At 40.2% G+C, this 20,447-nt stretch overlaps 1 protein-coding gene across 1 annotated transcript; it reads right to left on the reverse strand.

Moving 5' to 3' along the window:
* Positions 1-874: 874 nt before the first annotated feature.
* Positions 875-16,460, reverse strand: LOC122560513 (ARL14 effector protein-like). Its single transcript, XM_043711242.2, has 3 exons — positions 15,521-16,460; positions 12,970-13,106; positions 875-1,415 (listed from the first exon to the last, which is right to left on the reverse strand). The coding sequence occupies exons 1-3, from the start codon at positions 15,653-15,655 to the stop codon at positions 1,187-1,189; spliced, it is 501 nt and encodes a 166-aa protein (XP_043567177.2). The 5' UTR covers positions 15,656-16,460; the 3' UTR covers positions 875-1,186.
* Between the last annotated feature and the right edge of the window lie 3,987 nt (positions 16,461-20,447).

Here is a 20,447-nt window from a genome sequence, read left to right on the forward strand (position 1 = left end):
ACCTTCATAGTAACTTTAGAAAACTTCAGTACCAACTATTCACATACTTTTCAATCATCCATATGGTCAGTCATTCAAAATCTGCCTATCCAAACTCAAACTATATCCCATTGCTGCAGTGCTTTGAACATTACATAAGCAATGCCTCGAATTTAAGTTTTCACCTATTTCAAATCACTTGGACTTCAACCCTAAATCATTTCCAGACCTACATGCATCAACTTCAGGCAATGCTACATTTTACAATCTTACACGTTTCATTGACTCAAGCTTCAGAAACTTTTTTCCTGCATGATGGTCCTATAACCCATAAGCTGTCTTGACCATTCCCCTACATACAGGGGTGACACATCTGGTTAGCGAATGATCTTGTGATGTCTCCTGAGGCTTTAAGGGTTAAGACATTAACTAAAACTCAAAGACTCACATCAACTTTAATTATGTAGTCTTTACAGAACAGGAAATTGTGCAAAAATGGAGAACACTTTGATTAGATTACATAGAGTCATAGAGATGTACAGCATGGAAACAGGCCCTTCGGTCCAACCCAGCAATGCCAACCAGATATCCCAATCTAGTCCTACCTAGCCCATATTCCCCAAAACCCTTCATATTCATATACCCATCCAAATGCTTCTGAAATGTTGCAATTGTAGCAACCTCCACCACTTCCACTGGCAGCTCGTTCCATACACGTACCAGCCTCTGGTGTGGTATTTTAAAAACAAAAACAGTTTGCATGAAACCAGCAAGTGGTCAGACTTTTTTTTTGTTGTTCATTTTGTACCCTTGTTTTCATAGCTTCATTTGCTATGCCCCAGTTGACAGATTTGCTGTTAACAACCTGAGATCAGAAAAAAAAAGGTGAGAAAATTCTCAGAACTACTTCACCAATAACTCCCACCTCCAAATCGCCTCTGATCCTGTTAAAGACAAATTGGCCTAAAAGCACAAATGCATTAATGTTTAAACAAAATTGCATTCAGTGTATTCTGTATTTTACTGAACAAAAAAAAAAGTGACTGGTACAATCATTTCTACATTTCAGAATTACACAAACACTTGCCAAGTTATTTATATTTGTCAGATGATGCACAATAATTAAACAGAAGATATAACACACAAATGTTGTTCACAAAAAAGAAAGTGTTCACTTTAATCATATACAACTTAGACTTGTAGAAATTCAGTTCAACCACAAATCAGGGAATTTTTGTACAAAATCACTTCCTTCAGTTTCAATTCCATCATAAATCCACTTGCGGTTACAACGACATATAGAGCCACATTTCCAAGAACTGCATTTGGAGCAGGGGTAGAAACAGCCTGGGCAGTCTTCATCTAGACAATCACAAAGGTCTATTCCGCTGAATAGCAGCTTCCCAGTGTTGTCATATTTTCTCTGCCATATGTTGCTAGTTGAAAAAAAAATACTTCAGAATATTAGAAATTACATAATAGCATGTTAATCCACACACATATGGATCTGAAAGTCTTTAACCAATTAAATTCAAAGGATGTAAAGAGAAAGTGAAAAAGATTAAACAAGAAAACCAGCACAGAAAGCAAGCAAATTTTTCCTCAAGACTTCAATCCAGAAACTAGTAAAATTGTTTGGAGATTTAACTTTAATCATTCCCTTCCAGAGCTCTGATTGGAGCCACTTCAGCACCATGAGTGAGGGGAGGGAGGGAGTGAGGGGAGGCAGAGCTGACTCTAGCGGAATGGCAGAGGGGTTTTGCAGACAAAAAAAAAAAGAGAAACAATGGCAGATGTTTCAGAAAATAGTGTATGACTCAAAAGATACATCTCAGAAGGATTCTAAAAACAAAACCCATCTATGTTAATCAAGATGATTAAAGGATAGTATCCAATTGATAGCAAGAGAGGGAGCGAGCGGAGATAAAATACACTGATAGTTAACTTACAGGATTTCTCAGATTCTGGGAAAAAAAATCACAATTGGAACACTGCCAATAATTCCCTTCAGAGGGTGATAAAAAGTCTTGGGATAAGGTAAGAATCATGCAGAGTCAGCATGGCTTCATGAGGGGGAAAATAATGCCAATAAAATATTAGAATTCTTTGAGCTGGTAATGGACAGGATAGATAGATAGAGGGTAACCAACAAGCAATCTTTTTCTGATTTTTAAAAAATTGTTGATGTGCAGCTTACTTGAAGTAATTTAATAAAAAGAACAGCCCCTGATGTTCAAGGTAGTATTTGAGCCATTAATCAACTGGCTAACAGAAGATAAAGTTGGAATTTAAAAATGGTTCATTTTCAGGATGGTAGTGAAGTGCAACAAGGATCAGTGCCGGGGCTGTAATTATTTATAGTTACTTGGAGGAAAGTGAATTGACTATAGCCAAGATAACTATTTTTCTCATCTCAAAGTAAGAGGGTAACAATGCCCAGAGGAATATAGACAAACAAAAAAATCTCCAGATAGAAAAATGAGAGGTCATGCACTTTGGAAGAAAGAGTAGCAGGCCCGAACACCTCAAAGTGGGGAGAAAAACTGCAGAAATCTACAGATGGATTTGGGAATCCTTGTGCATACAAATCAAAGCAACTGAATTTGGATGCTAGACTAATAAGGAAAGCAAATGGAATGTCATAGTAGAAAGTCTTGCTAAAACCTAGTGTATGACAAGCAGTTTTGATCCCCTATTGGCTGGAAGATTAGCAGCTCTGGAGAAACAGACCAGACGAAGTTCACTATATTGATCCTGGGTGTCGAGCAATTGAGCCTTTACTCACTGAAGTTAAATGATGCGTGACAATCTTATTGAAAGAAGATTCAGGGACTTAATACTGAAAAGTTCATTTCCCCTTCTGAGAAGATCTAAGAGTAAGAGTATAATCTCAAAAGTAAGGGATTGCCAGTTGAGAGGATGAGAAATTTCTTCTCAGGATGGTAGTGAATCTTGACTGTGGAGGATTGTTTTAAAAAAATTAAGACTGATTTTTTTTTTTTTAAAGTCAGCAAGGGAATCTGAAGTCATGGACAAAAGAGCAGGAGAGTAGAGTTGTAGGTTGTCAGACCAACTACAATCTTACTGAATGATAGCACAGGCGCAGTGGCCTACTACTCCTCCCTAGATCTTATGGCCTTACAGCACAGACAGATCACAGCAAGAATATAGCTTTTGTTTTGAAGAGCATCAGACCTAATATACACATGAACATAGGAGCTTTCAGGCTATACCTTGTAAAACACAAAAAAGATCAGTTGTTAAGATGATGCAAATCATGAGTAGTGTCATTTGGACTACAGACCATATTATTAATTATTTGCTAGAAAGCACAGGTGATAGTAACCTAAGACGAAGCATTCCCTTTAGTGGCTGGAGATCATTTATGCAATAGTTTGTGGGCTATGATAAATTCATGGTGCCTGCTCTAATCAATGGGTTTTAAATCCACAAATTGTGAAAACTTTAATACAAGAGTATCTCACAGCCATCTGTAGATCACTCATTGTTTAAGGATGGGCCACCTAAAAGGCCATGGAATTTCTAGCCACATTATCCTCATACAGAAAGCAGACAAGATCAAAACTCAATTGCCAACTTAAGTATCAACTTCCCACAAGAACTAGGAGCAGGAGGCAGGAAATTCCTCCACTTGAGCTGCTCTGCTATTCAATAGGATCATGGCTGATCTCATTTCAGCCTCAAATCTATTTTCTTGCATGCTCCCCACAACCATTGCCAAATTTTTAAAAATGTCTCAGCATTCACTGCACTCTGAATCTGTTAAGTCTGCTTCCCCTTATTCCAAAGCCAACCTCTCATACTACGGACTATTTTCTCAGGAAAAAAAAAAATCAGGCTCTGCTTGATCAATTCCTTTAGCATATTGTATAGCTCCATTAGATTGCCCCTCATTTGGAGTTCAAAAATGATTAGTTTAGGCCAAATTTCTCATTAGATAAACTCCTAACCTGTGAAAAATCAATCTAATGAAGCTCTTCTGACTGCCTCTGATGCAACTGCATCTCAAGGGGAGCCCAATTAGCATTCAATACTAATGCTTTTTACATTTGCAGCAACACTTTCATACTTTTATTCTTTATTCCTTTAGCAATAAATAACATTTCTATTTCAAGTTCCTTATTACCAGCTGTATCTGCATGTTAGTTTCCTGTGATTAACGCACAAGGAAGTCCAAATCTTTACGAACTAAAGCATTCTGAAGTTTCAGATAATAGTTACCTTTTCATTCTTCTGACCAAAGTGGATAACCTCACTTATCCATATTAATCTCCATCTGCCAAGTTTTGGCCAATTCACCTGACTTATCCATATCTATTTCTTTATAGCAACCTACTTTCCCCAATTATTTAGGTGTCATCTGCAAGTTTGGCTAAATCTCTCTATCCCTGCAAAGTCCTTCAAAAGATTATAAATGGTTGCATCACACCCACCCCCACAGCATCCTACTTGCCAAAGATCCATTTATCTCCGCTTTATGCTCTGGATTAGCTAATCTTCTATTGAAGATTAATTTCCCCTAATCCCATATGATAACATGTTGGAAACAAAAACATTAAGATGTCAAATGCCTTCTGAAAGTCCAGATGTATCTATAGAACCCCCATTATCCACTTTGCTTGCTTCAAAAAAAAAAAAAACACCTCTAGTAAAATTAGTCAAACATGATTTACTTTTCACAAAACCATGATAATTGATGATTGGAAAATCAAAATGCAATGTCTTTAAATACTGCCTTAGGTTTCAAACTAACTGGCCCATAGTTTCCTACTTTCTCCCTCCTTTTTGAATAATTACACTAGTATTTTACATGGAACCTTTCTCACTTACAGATAGCTTTGGATGATAACCAGTGGATCCACTACCTCTGCTGTCACTAAGTCCTAAGGGCATGGACAGCCAGACCTGGAGGACTTGTGTCTTTAGTCTCAATCATTTCTCCAGCACTTCCCTATCTATAATAATTGTTCTAAATTCCTCTTCCTGTAATCTCTGCATTACTTGTTATGGTTGGTAGTTGTGACAAAATGTTGATTGTGTTCCACACTTAGTTCTCCAGTCTCATCCTTCAATGTTTGAACATCCACATTAGTTACTCTTCAGTATTATTTACTTCAAGCTTTTACTAATCAGTCTTACATTTTGCACTGAATTTTCTTTCAAAAAACTTTTCTTCATTTTAAAATAGTGAATGCTGATCTTTTACAAAAGGTACCTTAAACTCTCAGCCTGCTGCTGGTCTTTGCAATATGGTATGTTTTAGTTTTTTTGCCTTTGTTAGCTGTAACTTTCTTGCTTAGCCACAGATGCTCCCCCCTTTATCTTCATTTCTTTGAAACATTTTAGTTAGGAGGAATCGAATATCTCCAAACATCTGCCACTGCTCAATTATACTATCATTTAGTCTTCCTGCCCAGTCCACTCAGGCTAACTGTCCTAACTCCGACTGCATGCCTAACCCCGCCCCCACGCCTATTTCCGTCACCACGTCTAACCCCGCCCCTTCGCCTATCACCGTCACCACGCCCAACCAAGCCCCCAGACCTAACCCCGCCCCCACACCCACCTCCAGCCCCACACCAGGTCCTAGCTCCCAGCCCTACCGTGTTTTCACCATTCCTCCAGACCTACCCCTCTCAGAGGATGAAAGATCAGTCCTCAGCAGGGGCCTCACCTTCATTCCCCTACGCTCCCGGATTAATGAACTCAACACGCAGCGTGACGTCGAACAATTCTTCCGCCGCCTTCGCCTCCGTGCCTACTTCTTTAACCAAGACTCCCGCCCACCCTCTGACGACCCCTTCTCCCGCCTCCAACACACTCCGTCCACCTGGACACCCCGTGCTGGCCTCCTACCTGCCCTCGACCTCTTCATAGCCAACTGCCGCCGCGATATTAACTGCCACCTGAACTCCCCCACCCCACTCACCCACTCCAACCTCTCACCCTCGGAACGCGCAGCCCTCCACTCACTCCATTGCAACCCCAACCTCACTATCAAACCAGCAGACAAGGGAGGCCCGGTAGTAGTTTGGCGCACCGACCTCTACACCGCTGAGGCCAAACGCCAGCTCGCAGATACCTCCTCCTACTGCCCCCTTGACCATGACCCCACCCCCCACCACCAAACCATCATCTCCCAGACCGTCCATAACCTCATCACCTCGGGTGATCTCCCATCCACCGCCTCCAACCTCATGGTCCCACAACCCCGCACCTCCCGCTTCTACCTCCTGCCCAAAATCCACAAACCTGACTGCCCCGGCCGACCCATCGTCTCCGCCTGCTCCTGCCCCACCGAACTCATCTCTGCATACCTCGACACGGTCCTGTCCCCCTTAGTCCAAGAACTCCCCACCTACGTTCGGGACACCACCCATGCCCTCCACCTGCTCCATGATTTTCGCTTCCCCGGTCCCCAACGCCTTATTTTCACCATGGACATCCAGTCCCTGTACACCTCCATCCCCTATCACGAAGGACTCAAAGCCCTCCGCTTCTTTCTTTCCCGCCGTACCGACCAATACCCTTCCACTGACACCCTCCTTCGACTGACTGAACTGGTCCTCACCCTGAACAACTTCTCCTTCCAATCCTCCCACTTCCTCCAAACGAAAGGAGTAGCCATGGGCACCCGCATGGGCCCCAGCTATGCCTGCCTCTTCATAGGATATGTGGAACAATCCATCTTCCGCAACTACACTGGCCCCACCCCCCACCTTTTCCTCCACTACATCGATGACTGTATCGGCGCCGCCTCGTGCTCCCACGAGGAAGTTGAACAGTTCATCCACTTCACCAACACCTTCCACCCCGACCTCAAATTCACCTGGACAGTCTCAGATTCCTCCCTCCCCTTCCTCGACCTTTCTATTTCCATCTCAGGCGACCGAATCAACACGGACATCTACTACAAACCGACCGACTCCCACAGCTACCTGGACTACACCTCCTCCCATCCTGCCCCCTGTAAAAACGCCATCCCATTCTCCCAATTCCTTCGACTCCGCCACATCTGCTCCCAGGAGGACCAGTTCCAAAAACGCACAACACAGATGTCCTCCTTCTTCAAGGACCGCAATTTCCCCCCCGACGTGGTCGACGATGCCCTCCACCGCATCTCTTCCACTTCCCGCTCCTCCGCCCTTGAACCCCGCCCCTCCAACCGCCACCAGGACAGAACCCCACTGGTCCTCACCTACCACCCCACCAATCTCCATGTACAGCGCATCATCCGCCGTCATTTCCGCTACCTCCAAACGGACCCCACCACCAAGGATATATTTCCCTCCCCTCCCCTATCAGCATTCCGTAAAGACCACTCCCTCCGTGACTCCCTCGTCAGATCCACACCCCCCACCAACCCAACCTCCACTCCCGGCACCTTCCCCTGCAACCGCAGGAGATGCAAGACTTGCGCCCACACCTCCCCCCTCACCTCCCTCCAAGGCCCCAAAGGAAACTTCCATATCCGCCACAGATTCACCTGCACCTCCACACATATCATCTATTGCATCCTCTGCACCCGATGTGGCCTCCTCTATATTGGGGAGACAGGCCGGCTACTTGCAGAGCGTTTCAGAGAACACCTCTGGGACACCCGGACCAACCAACCCAACCACCCTGTAGCTCAACATTTCAATTCCCCCTCCCACTCCACCAAGGATATGCAGGTCTTTGGACTCCTCCATCGTCAGACCACAACAAAACGACGGTTGGAGGAAGAACGCCTCATCTTCCGGCTAGGAACCCTCCAACCACAAGGGATGAACTCGGATTTCACCAGTTTCCTCATTTCCCCTCCCCCCACCCTGTCTCAGTCAAATCCATCAAATTCAGCACCGCCTTCCTAACCTGAGATCTTCTTCCCGACCTCTCCGCCCCCACCCCAGTCTGACCTATCACCCTCACCTTGACCTCTTCCCACCCATCACATTTCCGACGCCCCTCTCCCAAGTCCCTCCTCCCTACCTTTTATCTTAGCCTGCTGGACAAACTTTCCCCATTCCTGAAGAAGGGCTTATGCCCGAAACGTCGATTCTCCTGTTCCCTGGATGCTGCCTGACCTGCTGCGCTTTTCCAGCAACACATTTCCAGTAACTGTCCTAATGCCTATGTAATTACCTTTAACTCCAGAATGCTAGTGCAGGACTCTAGTTTCTTGCCCTCAAATGGAAATGAATCATAATATACTGGGCTTTTCATCTTTCTTAAAGGATCTTTAATTGAAGATCATTCATTAATCTCACCTCAATATACCAAATAGACATAATACCAAATCCAGAAATAGTCTGCTGACATTGCTCCAAGCACAATGTTGGGGAACCACTCTCCAATACTGTGAGCTCTCCCTGGAGGCTACAGTCACCAGTTTGATTAAGCCAGTTTATAACCATGTTAAAAATCACCCTTGTCATACTGTTAGTACAATCCTGAAGTACTTCCTGATTTATATAGTGCCCCACTACACACCCATAGATTACTTCAACCAGCAATTTCTTTCCCTTGCTAGTTCTTCTCAACATAATGACCTCTTCAATCCAAACTAGACTAGAGCATTATGCAAGTGCTAATCCTGTAGTCATGCGATTGAAATCCATATCAATGATGACACCTTTATTACTTTGGATCCATTATAACCAGTCGTCGTCAGCCAGCCTGAACCAGGCAAACAAGCAGCAAGTAACCAAGCAGCCACAGTACTTAAGTCTGCTCCTGTTCCACACCTGGGAACAGAATAGCAAGGAATTTGGACATTTTACACACACACAGAGCGAGGGCTAGGGCGGAAAAAAGAGGTGGAGTTATGCTCATAAAGGGATGGGATCAGTACATTAGTAAGGGAGATCAGACATGTGGAAGCAGTTTGAGTAGAATTAAAACAGCAGAGATTGGTTACTTTTTGACCAGACTAGAACTAATTGCTGGAGCATGGTATGAATCAGATGACAGACATGTTTAGTATGGACAGTGAGGGACTTCAATCAGCATATAAACTAGATAAACCAGTTGAGCACTAAAGCTTATGAAGGATATGTTTCTGGGGTGAATGTGTTAGGCTGGTCTTCTACAGCAGAATGTTAAGGAGTCCAGGAGAAATGTATTATTTTAGATCTAGTATTATTTAGAGAAAAACAAGTTAATTAATAAATCCTGTTGTAAGTGAACCTGGAGTGATCACAGTATAATGGTGCAATATTCTATTTTCAAATGGGAGGTAGTTCATTCTGAAGAAAGGGTGTTAAATTTGAATAAAGGGAAATGAAGAAAACACAAGGCACAAATTGGCTGAGGTAGAAAAATACATTAAAAGGTTTGACTTACATGATAATTTCTTTAAAAGACTGACTTACAGCAACCATATATTCATTCAAGGTGCAAAATAAAAGGGCAAAGTTCAGTAATGGCTAAAGAAAATTTAGGATTTTAGACAATTAAAAGGCAGGCATATAAAGTTGTCAGAGAGGATTCTGACGAGTCGGAAGAATACAAGAGGACCAAGAAACAGATAAGGAAAGGGACAATAAAACAAAAATCTAGATAGAAAAACTGACAAGCTACTATAGGTACGTAAAAAGGAAAAAAAGTTATTTGGCTAAATAACAAAGTTCATTACAGGTAAAGTCAGGAAAATTGAAAAAAGTCAGAAGCAATTCTGTTTTCATGAGGAAGATACTAGAAAACTCCCAGAAGTAGAGATCCAAGTGAACAGTTGATGCAAATTAACAAGAATGTAATGGAGAAATTAAAAAAGGCTGAAAATTCATTAATTCTTGGAACATATGGTCTTCATCCCAAACTGCAGGAAGCAGTACTTGTCCCAGCTGGTCATTATGTATAATGATTAAGGTGGGCGACTACATTTCAATACTTAAATTTGCAGTGAAGTAGGAATATGTGCTGTCAGGAAGCCAATGGTTTTGGACAGGCTTAGCAAATGACAAGAATATGGCAGTTAGAATATAATGGGAGAGAAAAAAAAAATGGTGAGGCTTATTCACTTTGGTAGGAGGGACAAATGTGCAGAGTATTTCTTAAATGGTCAGAGGTTGGATAAAGGTGTACAGTGCAAAGGGATCTGGGTATCCTCACTGATACAAAAGGCAAACATGCAGATGCAACATGCAATTAATAAAGGCTACTGGAATAGCAGCTTTAATTACAGAGTAAGGAAGACAGGAATAATGAAGTCTTACTAGGAGACTGAGGTCTGTAGTTGCTGGAGATCAGAGTGGAGTGTGTTGCTGAAAAAGCACAGGAGGTCAGGCAGCATCCGAGAAGAAGGAAAAAAAAAACGAATGGTTTCCTGACAAAGGGCTCCGGCCTGAAACGTTGATTTTCTTGTTCCTCGGATACTGCCTGACCTGCTGTGCTTTTCCAGCAACACACAACTAATGAAGTCTTACTTCTACTGTAAAGAGTTTGGTTAGACCATATGTGGAGTAGAGTGTAGTGTGCAGTTAGATAACATTGCCATGGAGGAATTACATAGACTGTTTGCCAAACTTATTCCCATTAAAGCAGAAATGTCCTAACATGACAGATTGGGCAAACTGGGGCTGTATTGTGTAGGTTTCAATTTAATCACTGCACTTTGCGTATCTAGAGAATATTTAGATGGACAAACCAGGTAGATGCAGGCAATGATGATCCCCTAGTTGGCGGAGGGGACCGAGAAACATGAAGCACACACTTAAAGGGGATGCCATTGGAGTCCAAGAGAACAAATTTTCACTGAGGGTTGTGAACCTTTGGAATTCACTACCAGAGAGGAATGTGGAAACTCAATCTTTTATATTTATGTACAAGGTGAGATTGACATATTTATGATCAGTACCGGTTATGGGGATGGATGGTAAAAGCCACATTGTGCTGAATGATGGGCAAGCCCAGAGGCTAAATGACCTACTCCACTTATGTAGAGAACTTCACCAGCGAACAAGCCACCTAGATTTTGTTTCACAGAAGTCCTCAGTTTAAATCATCGTATTCTTTCAAAATAAAATTGTGGGAAACTAGTTAACTGACATCTGTATCCAATCTGTGTTTGCAGAGAGACTGGGGAATTGTTAATTTAGGGCAGGTGCAAAAGAATAAACAACATTAAAAGAAAAACAATTTTGGAAAGATAACTCAATTAGACAACATTTGCTTTTCTCTTTCTCTGCAGAAAGACTGTTTCATCTCTGAAAGAATTAAAAACAAAAACCACCATTAAAAACATAGTCATGCATGCTAGAACAGTGATCTGTAATTGGTCTCCTGTGTACAGAGGAAACTATTATCCAAAGAACATGGGTGGAGTGTATTTCTTTTGGTTAATCAAATGCTAAATAATGGATGCCGGATAACAGTTAGCCACGCATCAGGACCTTGCGATCTTGTTCAGATGATCTGAAGGTCAGTTAAATCGAATGCCAGATAAAGAGGTTCCATTGTGAGCAGAGAATAAGATTTGATTTAAACAGGTTAAAAAACTCACTGCTTTCTCAATTGCAGCACCAACTGAACTCACCCAAAGCTTTAAGATGACGACTTTCAAGCATTACAAAAGTTTCACAACTCACTAGTCCCAAAAACCTCCGGATCCATTTTCCAATTCCTTTCTCTGGTCTAACTTCTTCCTATGTATTTATTCCACCAACACTGAGCCTCAAAAAGACTCCGCTTTATCCCTGTATGTTCTCACCTTAATGCATCAAGTGTTCAGCATGAGCGATATTCTCCACTAACTACCTTTAAGCTCGCTCCTTCAGTCAGAAAACCTCCCCATCTCAGACCATTTTATGCATCTTGAAATTTTCTATCCTGATCACTCACCCACTCTTGATCCTTTCATTGGAAGAGGTTAGTGTGGCTCTGGTCATCTCTGCTCCCTTCAGTTAGAAGCATACCTCCTCTACGTAGGTTTTGTTTGTTTCTTTTCTTGCCTCATTGACAGAAGTTTCTTCTTTTGAGGTCAAAGGGAATGACAATTTGGTTTTCAATTTCAGATTTTGTTTTTGTTCTCATCTCACCACCTCTTAAAACCTTTAAGATTGTCTTATGAAGGTCTACTGTCAAATATTGTCAGTTTCTCATCATAGATTCCACCTAACCTGCTGAGTTGCTCTCCCCAGCATTTTGATTATACTTCAGATTTTCAGCACCTGCATTGATTTTTTTGAAAAAAAGGTTTGCCGAATTATTAGAAAATGAAAATATCCATCTTCCATTCAAGTTGATAGATTACAGGTCGTAAGACAGCACAAACGTTCCATTTGTGGTAGAAGATTAATGGAGAAGTGGCTCAAAAGCATCCAAACTGTGGTTTAACGGAGATTGCATGTCTTCACTACAGTTGTTGTTTAGACAATAAAATGACAGACACTATGGATGTGCCATTTGAGCAATTTTGGGGCCTTATCAGTTATTTATGGCAATGCTCAGTCAAGTTGTGTCAATCAAGGCTTGAGTTACTCCTTCCAAAAGTGATAATAGGAAGGTTGTGTTCCCAGCTTGCAACAATGTTGCTTTAAGTCTTGTGCACTTCTGCTCAATATATCACCTATTAGGAGTTGTCATCAAGTTTTAGAATTACAGGATTGGATATGCAACTAAACTATTAGTACATGACCCATTGCATATTCAAAGCTGGAAATAGGTAGATGCTATCATTGCTTCTCAGAATATGGAATACTTGACTGCTCTGGAACTAAAGAGTTTTTATTTTCCAGATTTGAATGCAAATCAATTCAATTTATCTGCAAAAGAAAATTACTTGTTAAGCTAAAGATCAATGTTCTGTTGCAGTCTGACATAACTGCTAAAACAAAATTTAATTTTGTTTGGGATGATGGCAGAAATAAAAAAATGCTCATTAGTTCATAAGTTTAACAAAACTAAGCATTAAACAAAATTCAAGGGAGAGGGTCACAGTAGTCAGAATAAAAAAAAAAAGAGTATGAAAATCACGTAGATGGATTTTACTTGCTTTCGAAGACCAGCTGCCTTAACTTTGTCCTGCGAATCTCCTTAGTGTGTAATCTGGTCTCTGGATTGAAGTCAGCTAGCAGCGGACCAGGGTTCTGAAATGCTAAGCATTTTAGTTGGCGCTCTGTTTGCTTCTGAAAAGTAGAACAGAATTTAAAATAAACTTCCACATTTCAAAACATAGCCAAGAGAATTTTTCAATCTTATTAGTTATCGATGTCCATGCTTCAAGTGTTGAAGCAATCTAAATACAATAGTTACAAACTTAGTCTAGAAAAAAGTACATAGGATTACCAACAATTCTACTTCATGGAATGCAAAAGAGGTTCATAACTACATGAACTTGACCTTCCTTCTAGGTGCAATTTGGTAAAATGGTCCTGCGTTATACCATGGACGTGAAGTTAGTGTTTATTTTGATGCCTTTGAGGGCAAGTATTTGCAGTAAAGTTACATTTTTCATTGCAGTGCAAATGTATCAAATGGCTCGAAGTTGTAATGTGTCATTGTTAGCATAGATTCACGCAGCGCAAAAAAGGGCCACAGTCTGCAATTACAACTATTAAGAGTGCACTAATCCTCCATCCTTAAAATGTTATGATATTTAAAGTGTTCATTTAAAAAAAAATGAAAAAGCTGTAAGGTTTCAGCCTTCACCACCTTCCCAAGGCAGTGCATTTCAGATTGCCACCACCTCAAATCCCTGAATCTTCTGCCCTTATCCTAAAACTATGGCCTCTTATGATGGTTGGGTGAACAAAGGGAAACAGCTGCTCTCTTCAGCCTGACCAAACCGTCAATGTTATACACCTCAAATCATGTTTTCTTTCCATCTTCTCTGCTGTAAAGAATACAATCCAAGCCCATATACTCCCTCCTTATAGCTCAATTTCTTCAGCTCTGGCAACTTCCTGGCAAACCACCTCAGTACCCCCTCTAGCACTTATTAGATCCTTGCTGAAGTGAGGTGACCAAAACTGTACACAGTACTCCAGTGGTCATCTAATACTCTGTACAACTCTAACATTACCTCCTTGGTCTTATGCTCTATGCCACGACTCATGAAAGCAAGTGTCCATGTGCCTCATTAACTATCCCAATCATGTGCTCAGCTGACTTCACAAATGTATGAATAATCACAAGATCTCTGTTCCTCCAAACTACCCAGTGTCCTGCCATTCATTAAATAGTCCCTCATCTTGTTTCTTCTTCCAAAGTGCATTACCTTGCACTGATCAGGTCTGCCCAGCCAATCCATATCATCCTCCAATAATCATCTCTATTAACCACCCCACAAATCTGGTTTCTGCAAATTTGCAGAACATTTACCCCACATTTTCAGTTGTATATCATTTATGTATATAAAACAATAAGCATCTAAGTACTGATTCTTCTTGCACACGACTGGACACAAGCCTCCAGGTCATTCAAACAAACGAAGTCTACCACCATTACCCTGATCCATCTCAAAGTTCCCTCAACTCCATGGACTTTAACCTTCTCAGTCTTCCATGAGGGACCTGGTCAAAAGCTTTGCTAAAATTCACTTTAGCTGAACTTCCCTCATCCACAAATTTTGATATTTTAAAAAACTACTTACAAATTTGTTAGACCCAACTTCCCTCTGACAAAGTCATACTGACTAACCCAATTAACCCATGTTTTTCTTTTCTAAATGGATATTAACTCTCTCCTTCAGAATTTTCTGATAGTAGACTCCCAGTCTAATTTCTTGGTTCATCTCGATCATCCTTCTGCAAAAGTAGAACCACACTAGCACACTTCTGGCACTTGACCCCTCCTCCACCAAGGCCAGAAGAATTAAAAATTTGTCTCAGAGCCTCTACAGTTTCCTGCTTCACTTCCCCAGCAGTCTTGGATGCAGTTCATCTAGGCCAGGGGATTGGTCTCTAAGCCAACACTGCCTCAAACCTCCCCATTTCAGATGTCAAACTGCACAATTTCCTCAGTTCCTTTTCCTGAATTCCACACCTACATTCTCATTAACTTGGAATTAAAATAACTTAATATTTACTATTTTTAGGGGTGGGAAGAAAAGGAGAGAAAAGAGAAAAAAAAAGTTAACCTAGTGGTTGGAGCAGAAAACTGACTTAGAAGATAATTATACTGGTCTTATACAGCTTCAGCTGCAAGGATATAGGTGAACATGGACCTGCCTGGTGCTCCTCATCCTGTAAAGTCTTATTCTCACCAAATCTGAAACAGTTAAAAAAGGCAAAGAAAAGCAAAAATCAGAACAAAATCCAATGACAAATAAAGCTGAGGTATGGCCCTTGCTCAGTGTACTCTAGTTAAGGTGTACAAATTAGTGCTTAAACTAGTTAGTCAAAAGGAATCTATAGTTCCCATCTCCAAATTACCAAAATCCTAATAAATAGAAACAAAGGTTATCATTAAGAGTTATAAGAACTGGTAATCCAGAATTTCAAAATGCTTTCCACTTTGATACGGAATTCAAAACTCCATACATAAGTATGGTGTGTGCATCACACACACACAGGGTTTTTACAGCCAGCTTTCTTCATACCATTTTCTTTTGATCTTGTGTTTCTGATCCATTCCCACCTTGTGATGGTTCCTTTCTGGTGCTCACAGTGAAACTTGGAATATTTGATGTCATTTTTTCTTGGTTACAAGTGCTCCCTTTAAGGATCTGTTCCATGCCTCACACACCTAGGATTTTAAAAGAGTTAACAGGGAATTTTAAGCAGCCAAGCAATGATCTTTTAAATCGGTACTTCAATTGTATGCTGAAGTGTTTCACTTGCTCCAATCCAGTTAGGAGTGAACCAATCCCAGCTATTGCTTCACTGGTCACAATTTTCTTTTAAATACAAAAGGAAGTAGTAATGGCACATATAGAGCTCAGTATTAAAAACTGCCAGGTTCCCAGGTACCAAAAAAATAACCAGTTTGTTAGAAGCACCTCACTACAGCAAGAGCAGAGATTAACAAAAAAAACTAGATATGTATACAATTATTCCTTGTTTAAGCAAAGAACACTCAAGAACCTTCAAGTCTGGATGCAATAATGCAACCCTGCAGAGTTACATTCTCAAGAGTCCTTGGTCAATAGCAATTAAAAAAGCCAAAAAAAAAAGTTTAGGATTGTTCCAAATATAGTCTGCAGACAAGTCATTCTGCACATCGTTAGTATTAGTATGCCTTCCTGAATCAGTTATGGCTGGCTGTCATTGCTTTTCTGAATGAAGGAGTACTACTGAATTTGAATTCCCCTTAAAATTCTCACTTAGACTTTCCAGTGGGTTTTCAACTCACTTCAATGAAGAGGACTGTTCTCTCAATATATTCAAATCCAGAGACTTATTTTTGGGGTAAAATAAGCTAAATGTGCCCACTCTCAAAGTGCTGCAGGCATTACAAAGCCATTGAAGCTGCTTGTTATAAATCAGTATTGTTTTACAAGATTCCTCAACAAAAAAATATATTTTCTAGTTAACATGTTGGATAACATTCAGTTCTTCCACAGTATTTCATAGGTCAATTTCTATGAGACAACATGACTGAACACAAAGAAACAGAACAGTTGGAAGTTTAACTCTTCAGTCCCAAGATCATAGGAACACACTGCAAGGAAGTAAACCAGAAATGGAGAGAAAAAAGTGTGACAATTCAGTTATTAGTTCAAAAATTTCACTGCAAAATGCTAATATTTAAACAAGATCCTGTATTATATTGTTACTGTATACAATGATAAACTAGTTTATTTTCAAAAAAATACATTTTCTCAAGTCAACTTAAACTGACTAGATATACTTTGTCAGTCTTTTTAAATATTTACTGTAGAAATCCATTAAAAAAATACACAAATAAATGTTCAATGACTCTAAAGATAAGAATCAACCCATATCTTAAGAAACTCAGGTCTGGCAGCACCTGCACAGTTAACCTTTCAAGTCAAGTGACTCTCCTTCAGAGTAGATCTGAAGAGTTTCTCCAGCACTTTCTTCTTATTTCAGATCATCAGCATTAGCTCTCCTTTATTCGGTTTTATTTCAATGCTAGAACTGATCAAGGGGTAATAAAAAGTATTGCTGTATTTGCATCTGGAATAAGTAAATTGGGGGGGGGAATAAATTATAGATGCGATCCACAACTTGGATTAGCATTTAGATGTTTGTTTTTAAATATACAATACAAGTTACATTAAATTCACCTAGAATTAAATCTGTTCTTCAAAAAAAAAGGTCTATTTGTGTTCAAACGTGATTAGTTAGTTCAAACAAAATCTTGTTATTAGAGGTGAGTTGCACAGACCTATCCAGCTGTTGAAGCTAGCTTGAAAAAGGAAACGTCTCTAATTTTCTCTAATAAATGCATGCTTTTGTAGGTATTCATTTGTAGTTGAGTCATAATTCAAAAACTTCAAAGCTTCCATACTTAAATTTTTTTCTTAATCTGCAACTATTCACGCACGATTCCTATATCCAATTTAACGTTTCCACAATCAGCAAGACAGGACTCACGCATTCGAAATACCGCTTATCCACAGAAACTGTTTGTGATTAAACAATAAACCTTTACATACGACTCCAAACTCTACACAATCCGAACGTAGTAGTGATCATTGCAATTACACCATCAACTCCAACGTGATTAGAAATAGCATAATTTTAAAAATGAGAATTTAACCTGTGCATGCAGGTTCTTTCCATTCATTAATTATCTGAATAGAATAATTGACTTCTGAACCATTCATCTTCTCCCTAATCCAATAATTATATTTAATTCTGCCTGTCAATCACATTCACATAACCAATGCGAATAAAAACCGCACCTGACCACGAATAGGAAACAGGTGCAGCTAGTAACTGTTCACTGAATAGTTACAATGTACAAGCAGGTTATCCAGCTGATTGTCTTCATACTGGTCCGCTGCAAAACTAATTCAGCTAGTCCCACTTTATTTAGCCCGACAAACGTTTCGTGTTCCGATGATAAGTTTATAAGCAAATTTTTACTCCTAATTCTGATTATAAACTAAATTTGCATAAGTAAATAGAACATTATTTTTCTAATTGAAAGCAGCACTTCGGAGACTCCGAAAACAGAGGAAGTAATCTTATCAAGTCTCTAGGGGATGATTTAACGTGGAAATTAATTGGAAAGTGTACCTCGGGCGAGGAAAAGATCAGTTAATAAACAATCATAATTGGATAATGGTTAGAAAATGGGGGTAAAAAAACTATTGTCTCCGCTTGATAATTCAATTGTGTGAAGTATTTTTGTTTTATTTTACTCAGCAAAATTATTAGCTGATCAATGATATTTTTGTCAAGATCTCAACGGATTTTTAAAGTTACTTTTCGCTTTACATTTTTACATTTTGACAACTGCTTAGACAAAAGAATGAATGTGAACACCTTCCTATTATGATTTGGAGATGCCGGTAAATGGGCTGGGGTGTACAAAGTTAAAAATCACACAACACCAGGTTAGAGTCCAACAGGTTTAATTGGAAGCACGAGCTTTTGGAGCGTCGCTCCCTCATCAGGTGCTTGTGGAGGACACAATTGTAAGGCACAGAATTTATAGCAAAAGTTTACACTGTGATGTAACTAAAATTATGCATTGAAAAATAAATAATTGTTTGTTGAGTCTTTCATCTGTTCAAATACCATGATAGTTTCACTTCTTTCATGTGTAAATCACAATTTTTTTTAAAAGTTGCATTCTCAGGTTACCTGTAACAATTAATATTAGCCAGACAATATGTTGAAGGTGTTAGCTGCTTGTGTTCTCTGTCTGTGCCATAATGTTTGTACAGTTTGGAACAGTGTTTGTACAGAACAGCAATTGCATTGTATTGTCCCACAAAACCCCAATGAGATAATCCTGCATGGAATAAAAAGCAAGACCAAAAGCAGAAATTGCTGCAGAAACGCAGCGGGTTCAGAAGTTCCTATGGAGAGAAAGAAGAGTTAACATTTCAAATCCAGTGATTCTTCTTCAGAATGTGGAAGTGAGGAAGATCAGTGGTTGAACTTCTCCTGGACCTCTGGCTTACCTCTTTCACATAAAGGTTGAAAAGAACTTGTGACCTGTCATCTTCAGGGAGTTTTTAAAGAATTATTTTCAATGGAAAGATGTTGGTCGACTTTATATTAAATATTACTTTTATTTAGTTTTTAAAAATTCATTCATGATATGTGGGCATTACTGAGTAGGCCAGCATTTATTGTCCATCGCTAATTGCCTGGAAGACTGTTAAGAGTCAACTACATTGCTGTGGGTCTGGAGGAGAAAGTGAGGTCTGCAGATGCTGGAGATCAAAGTTGAAACTTTATTGCTGGAACAGCACAGCAGGTCAGGCAGCATCCAGGGAACAGGAGATTCGACGTTTCGGGCACAGGACGTTTCCTGAAGAAGGGCCTGTGCCCGAAACGTCGAATCTCCTGTTCCCTGGATGCTGCCTGACCTGCTGTGCTGTTCCAGCAATAAAGTTTCAACTGTGGGTCTGGAGTCACATCTGCCAGACCAGGTAAGGATGGCAGGATTTTTTTTCACCTAAAGGGCAATAGTCAGCCAAGTGGTTTTTTACAAAATTGACAGTTGTTACATTAGACCAGATTATAATTGAATGAAAACTTTATCATCTTCCACAATGGAATTCAATCCATGTCCCAGGGACATTAGCTTGGGTTCTAAATTATTGTTCCGTGACATTACCACTATCCCAGTTCTTTCCCATAGTCTAGTTAAATTTAGCTCACTAACATCCACGTACCAGAGATAGGGATGAGACCTATGGTAACTGGCTGTTGAAGACTACTAGTAACCACTATATCTTAAGATAATGGAAGTTATTATAACCATTCCAACAAATAGGAAACAGATGAAAAGATGAATGACCTGAAACGAAAACACTATAAGACATACGTACAGGAGTAAGCTGTTCAGTATCTCAAGGCCTGCTCAGCCATTTGATAGAGGGGGAGACTATGACCTAATGGTATTATTGTTGGACTGTTACCCAGATGATGTTCTGCGAAGCCTGAGTTTGAATCCACCACAGCAGATGGCAGAATTTGAATGTAGAAGAACTGGAATCAAGAGTCTAATGATGAATCCATTTTCAATTGTCAGAAAAAAAAATCTGGTTTGCTCATGTCTTTTAGGAAAGGAAGTTGTCATCCTTATATGGTTTGGCTCACATGTGACTCCAGATTCTTAAACCCCACATAGGCATTTAAGGAGGAGCAATAAATGCTGTACTTGCTAGCAAAGCCCTCATCCCGTGAAAGATGAAAAAATAGAAGCAGCCTAATCGCACCTTCCTCATGTCCACTTTCTTGCCCTTTCCCCGCAAGGAGAAAGTGAGGTCTGCAGATGCTGGAGATCAAAGTTGAAACTTTATTGCTGGAACAGCACAGCAGGTCAGGCAGCATCCAGGGAACAGGAGATTCGACGTTTCGGGCACAGGCCCTTCTTCT

This window comes from Chiloscyllium plagiosum, unplaced genomic scaffold, assembly GCF_037043375.1.
Source record: "Chiloscyllium plagiosum isolate Xiang-an unplaced genomic scaffold, Cpla_swu_hap1 HiC_scaffold_2, whole genome shotgun sequence".
Lineage (NCBI taxonomy): Eukaryota > Metazoa > Chordata > Chondrichthyes > Orectolobiformes > Hemiscylliidae > Chiloscyllium > Chiloscyllium plagiosum.

Bases quoted from the DNA above. Each gene is read 5' to 3' on its own strand.
- LOC122560513 (XM_043711242.2), bottom strand. From the start codon at position 15,655: ATGGAACAGATCCTTAAAGGGAGCACTTGTAACCAAGAAAAAATGACA. The intron at 13,107-15,520 runs GTATGAAGAAAG...TCTACTTTTCAG, and splicing joins CACAAGATCAAAAGAAAATG to AAGCAAACAGAGCGCCAACT. The intron at 1,416-12,969 runs GTAAAATCCATC...TTTTTCAACTAG, and splicing joins CAGCTGGTCTTCGAAAGCAA to CAACATATGGCAGAGAAAAT.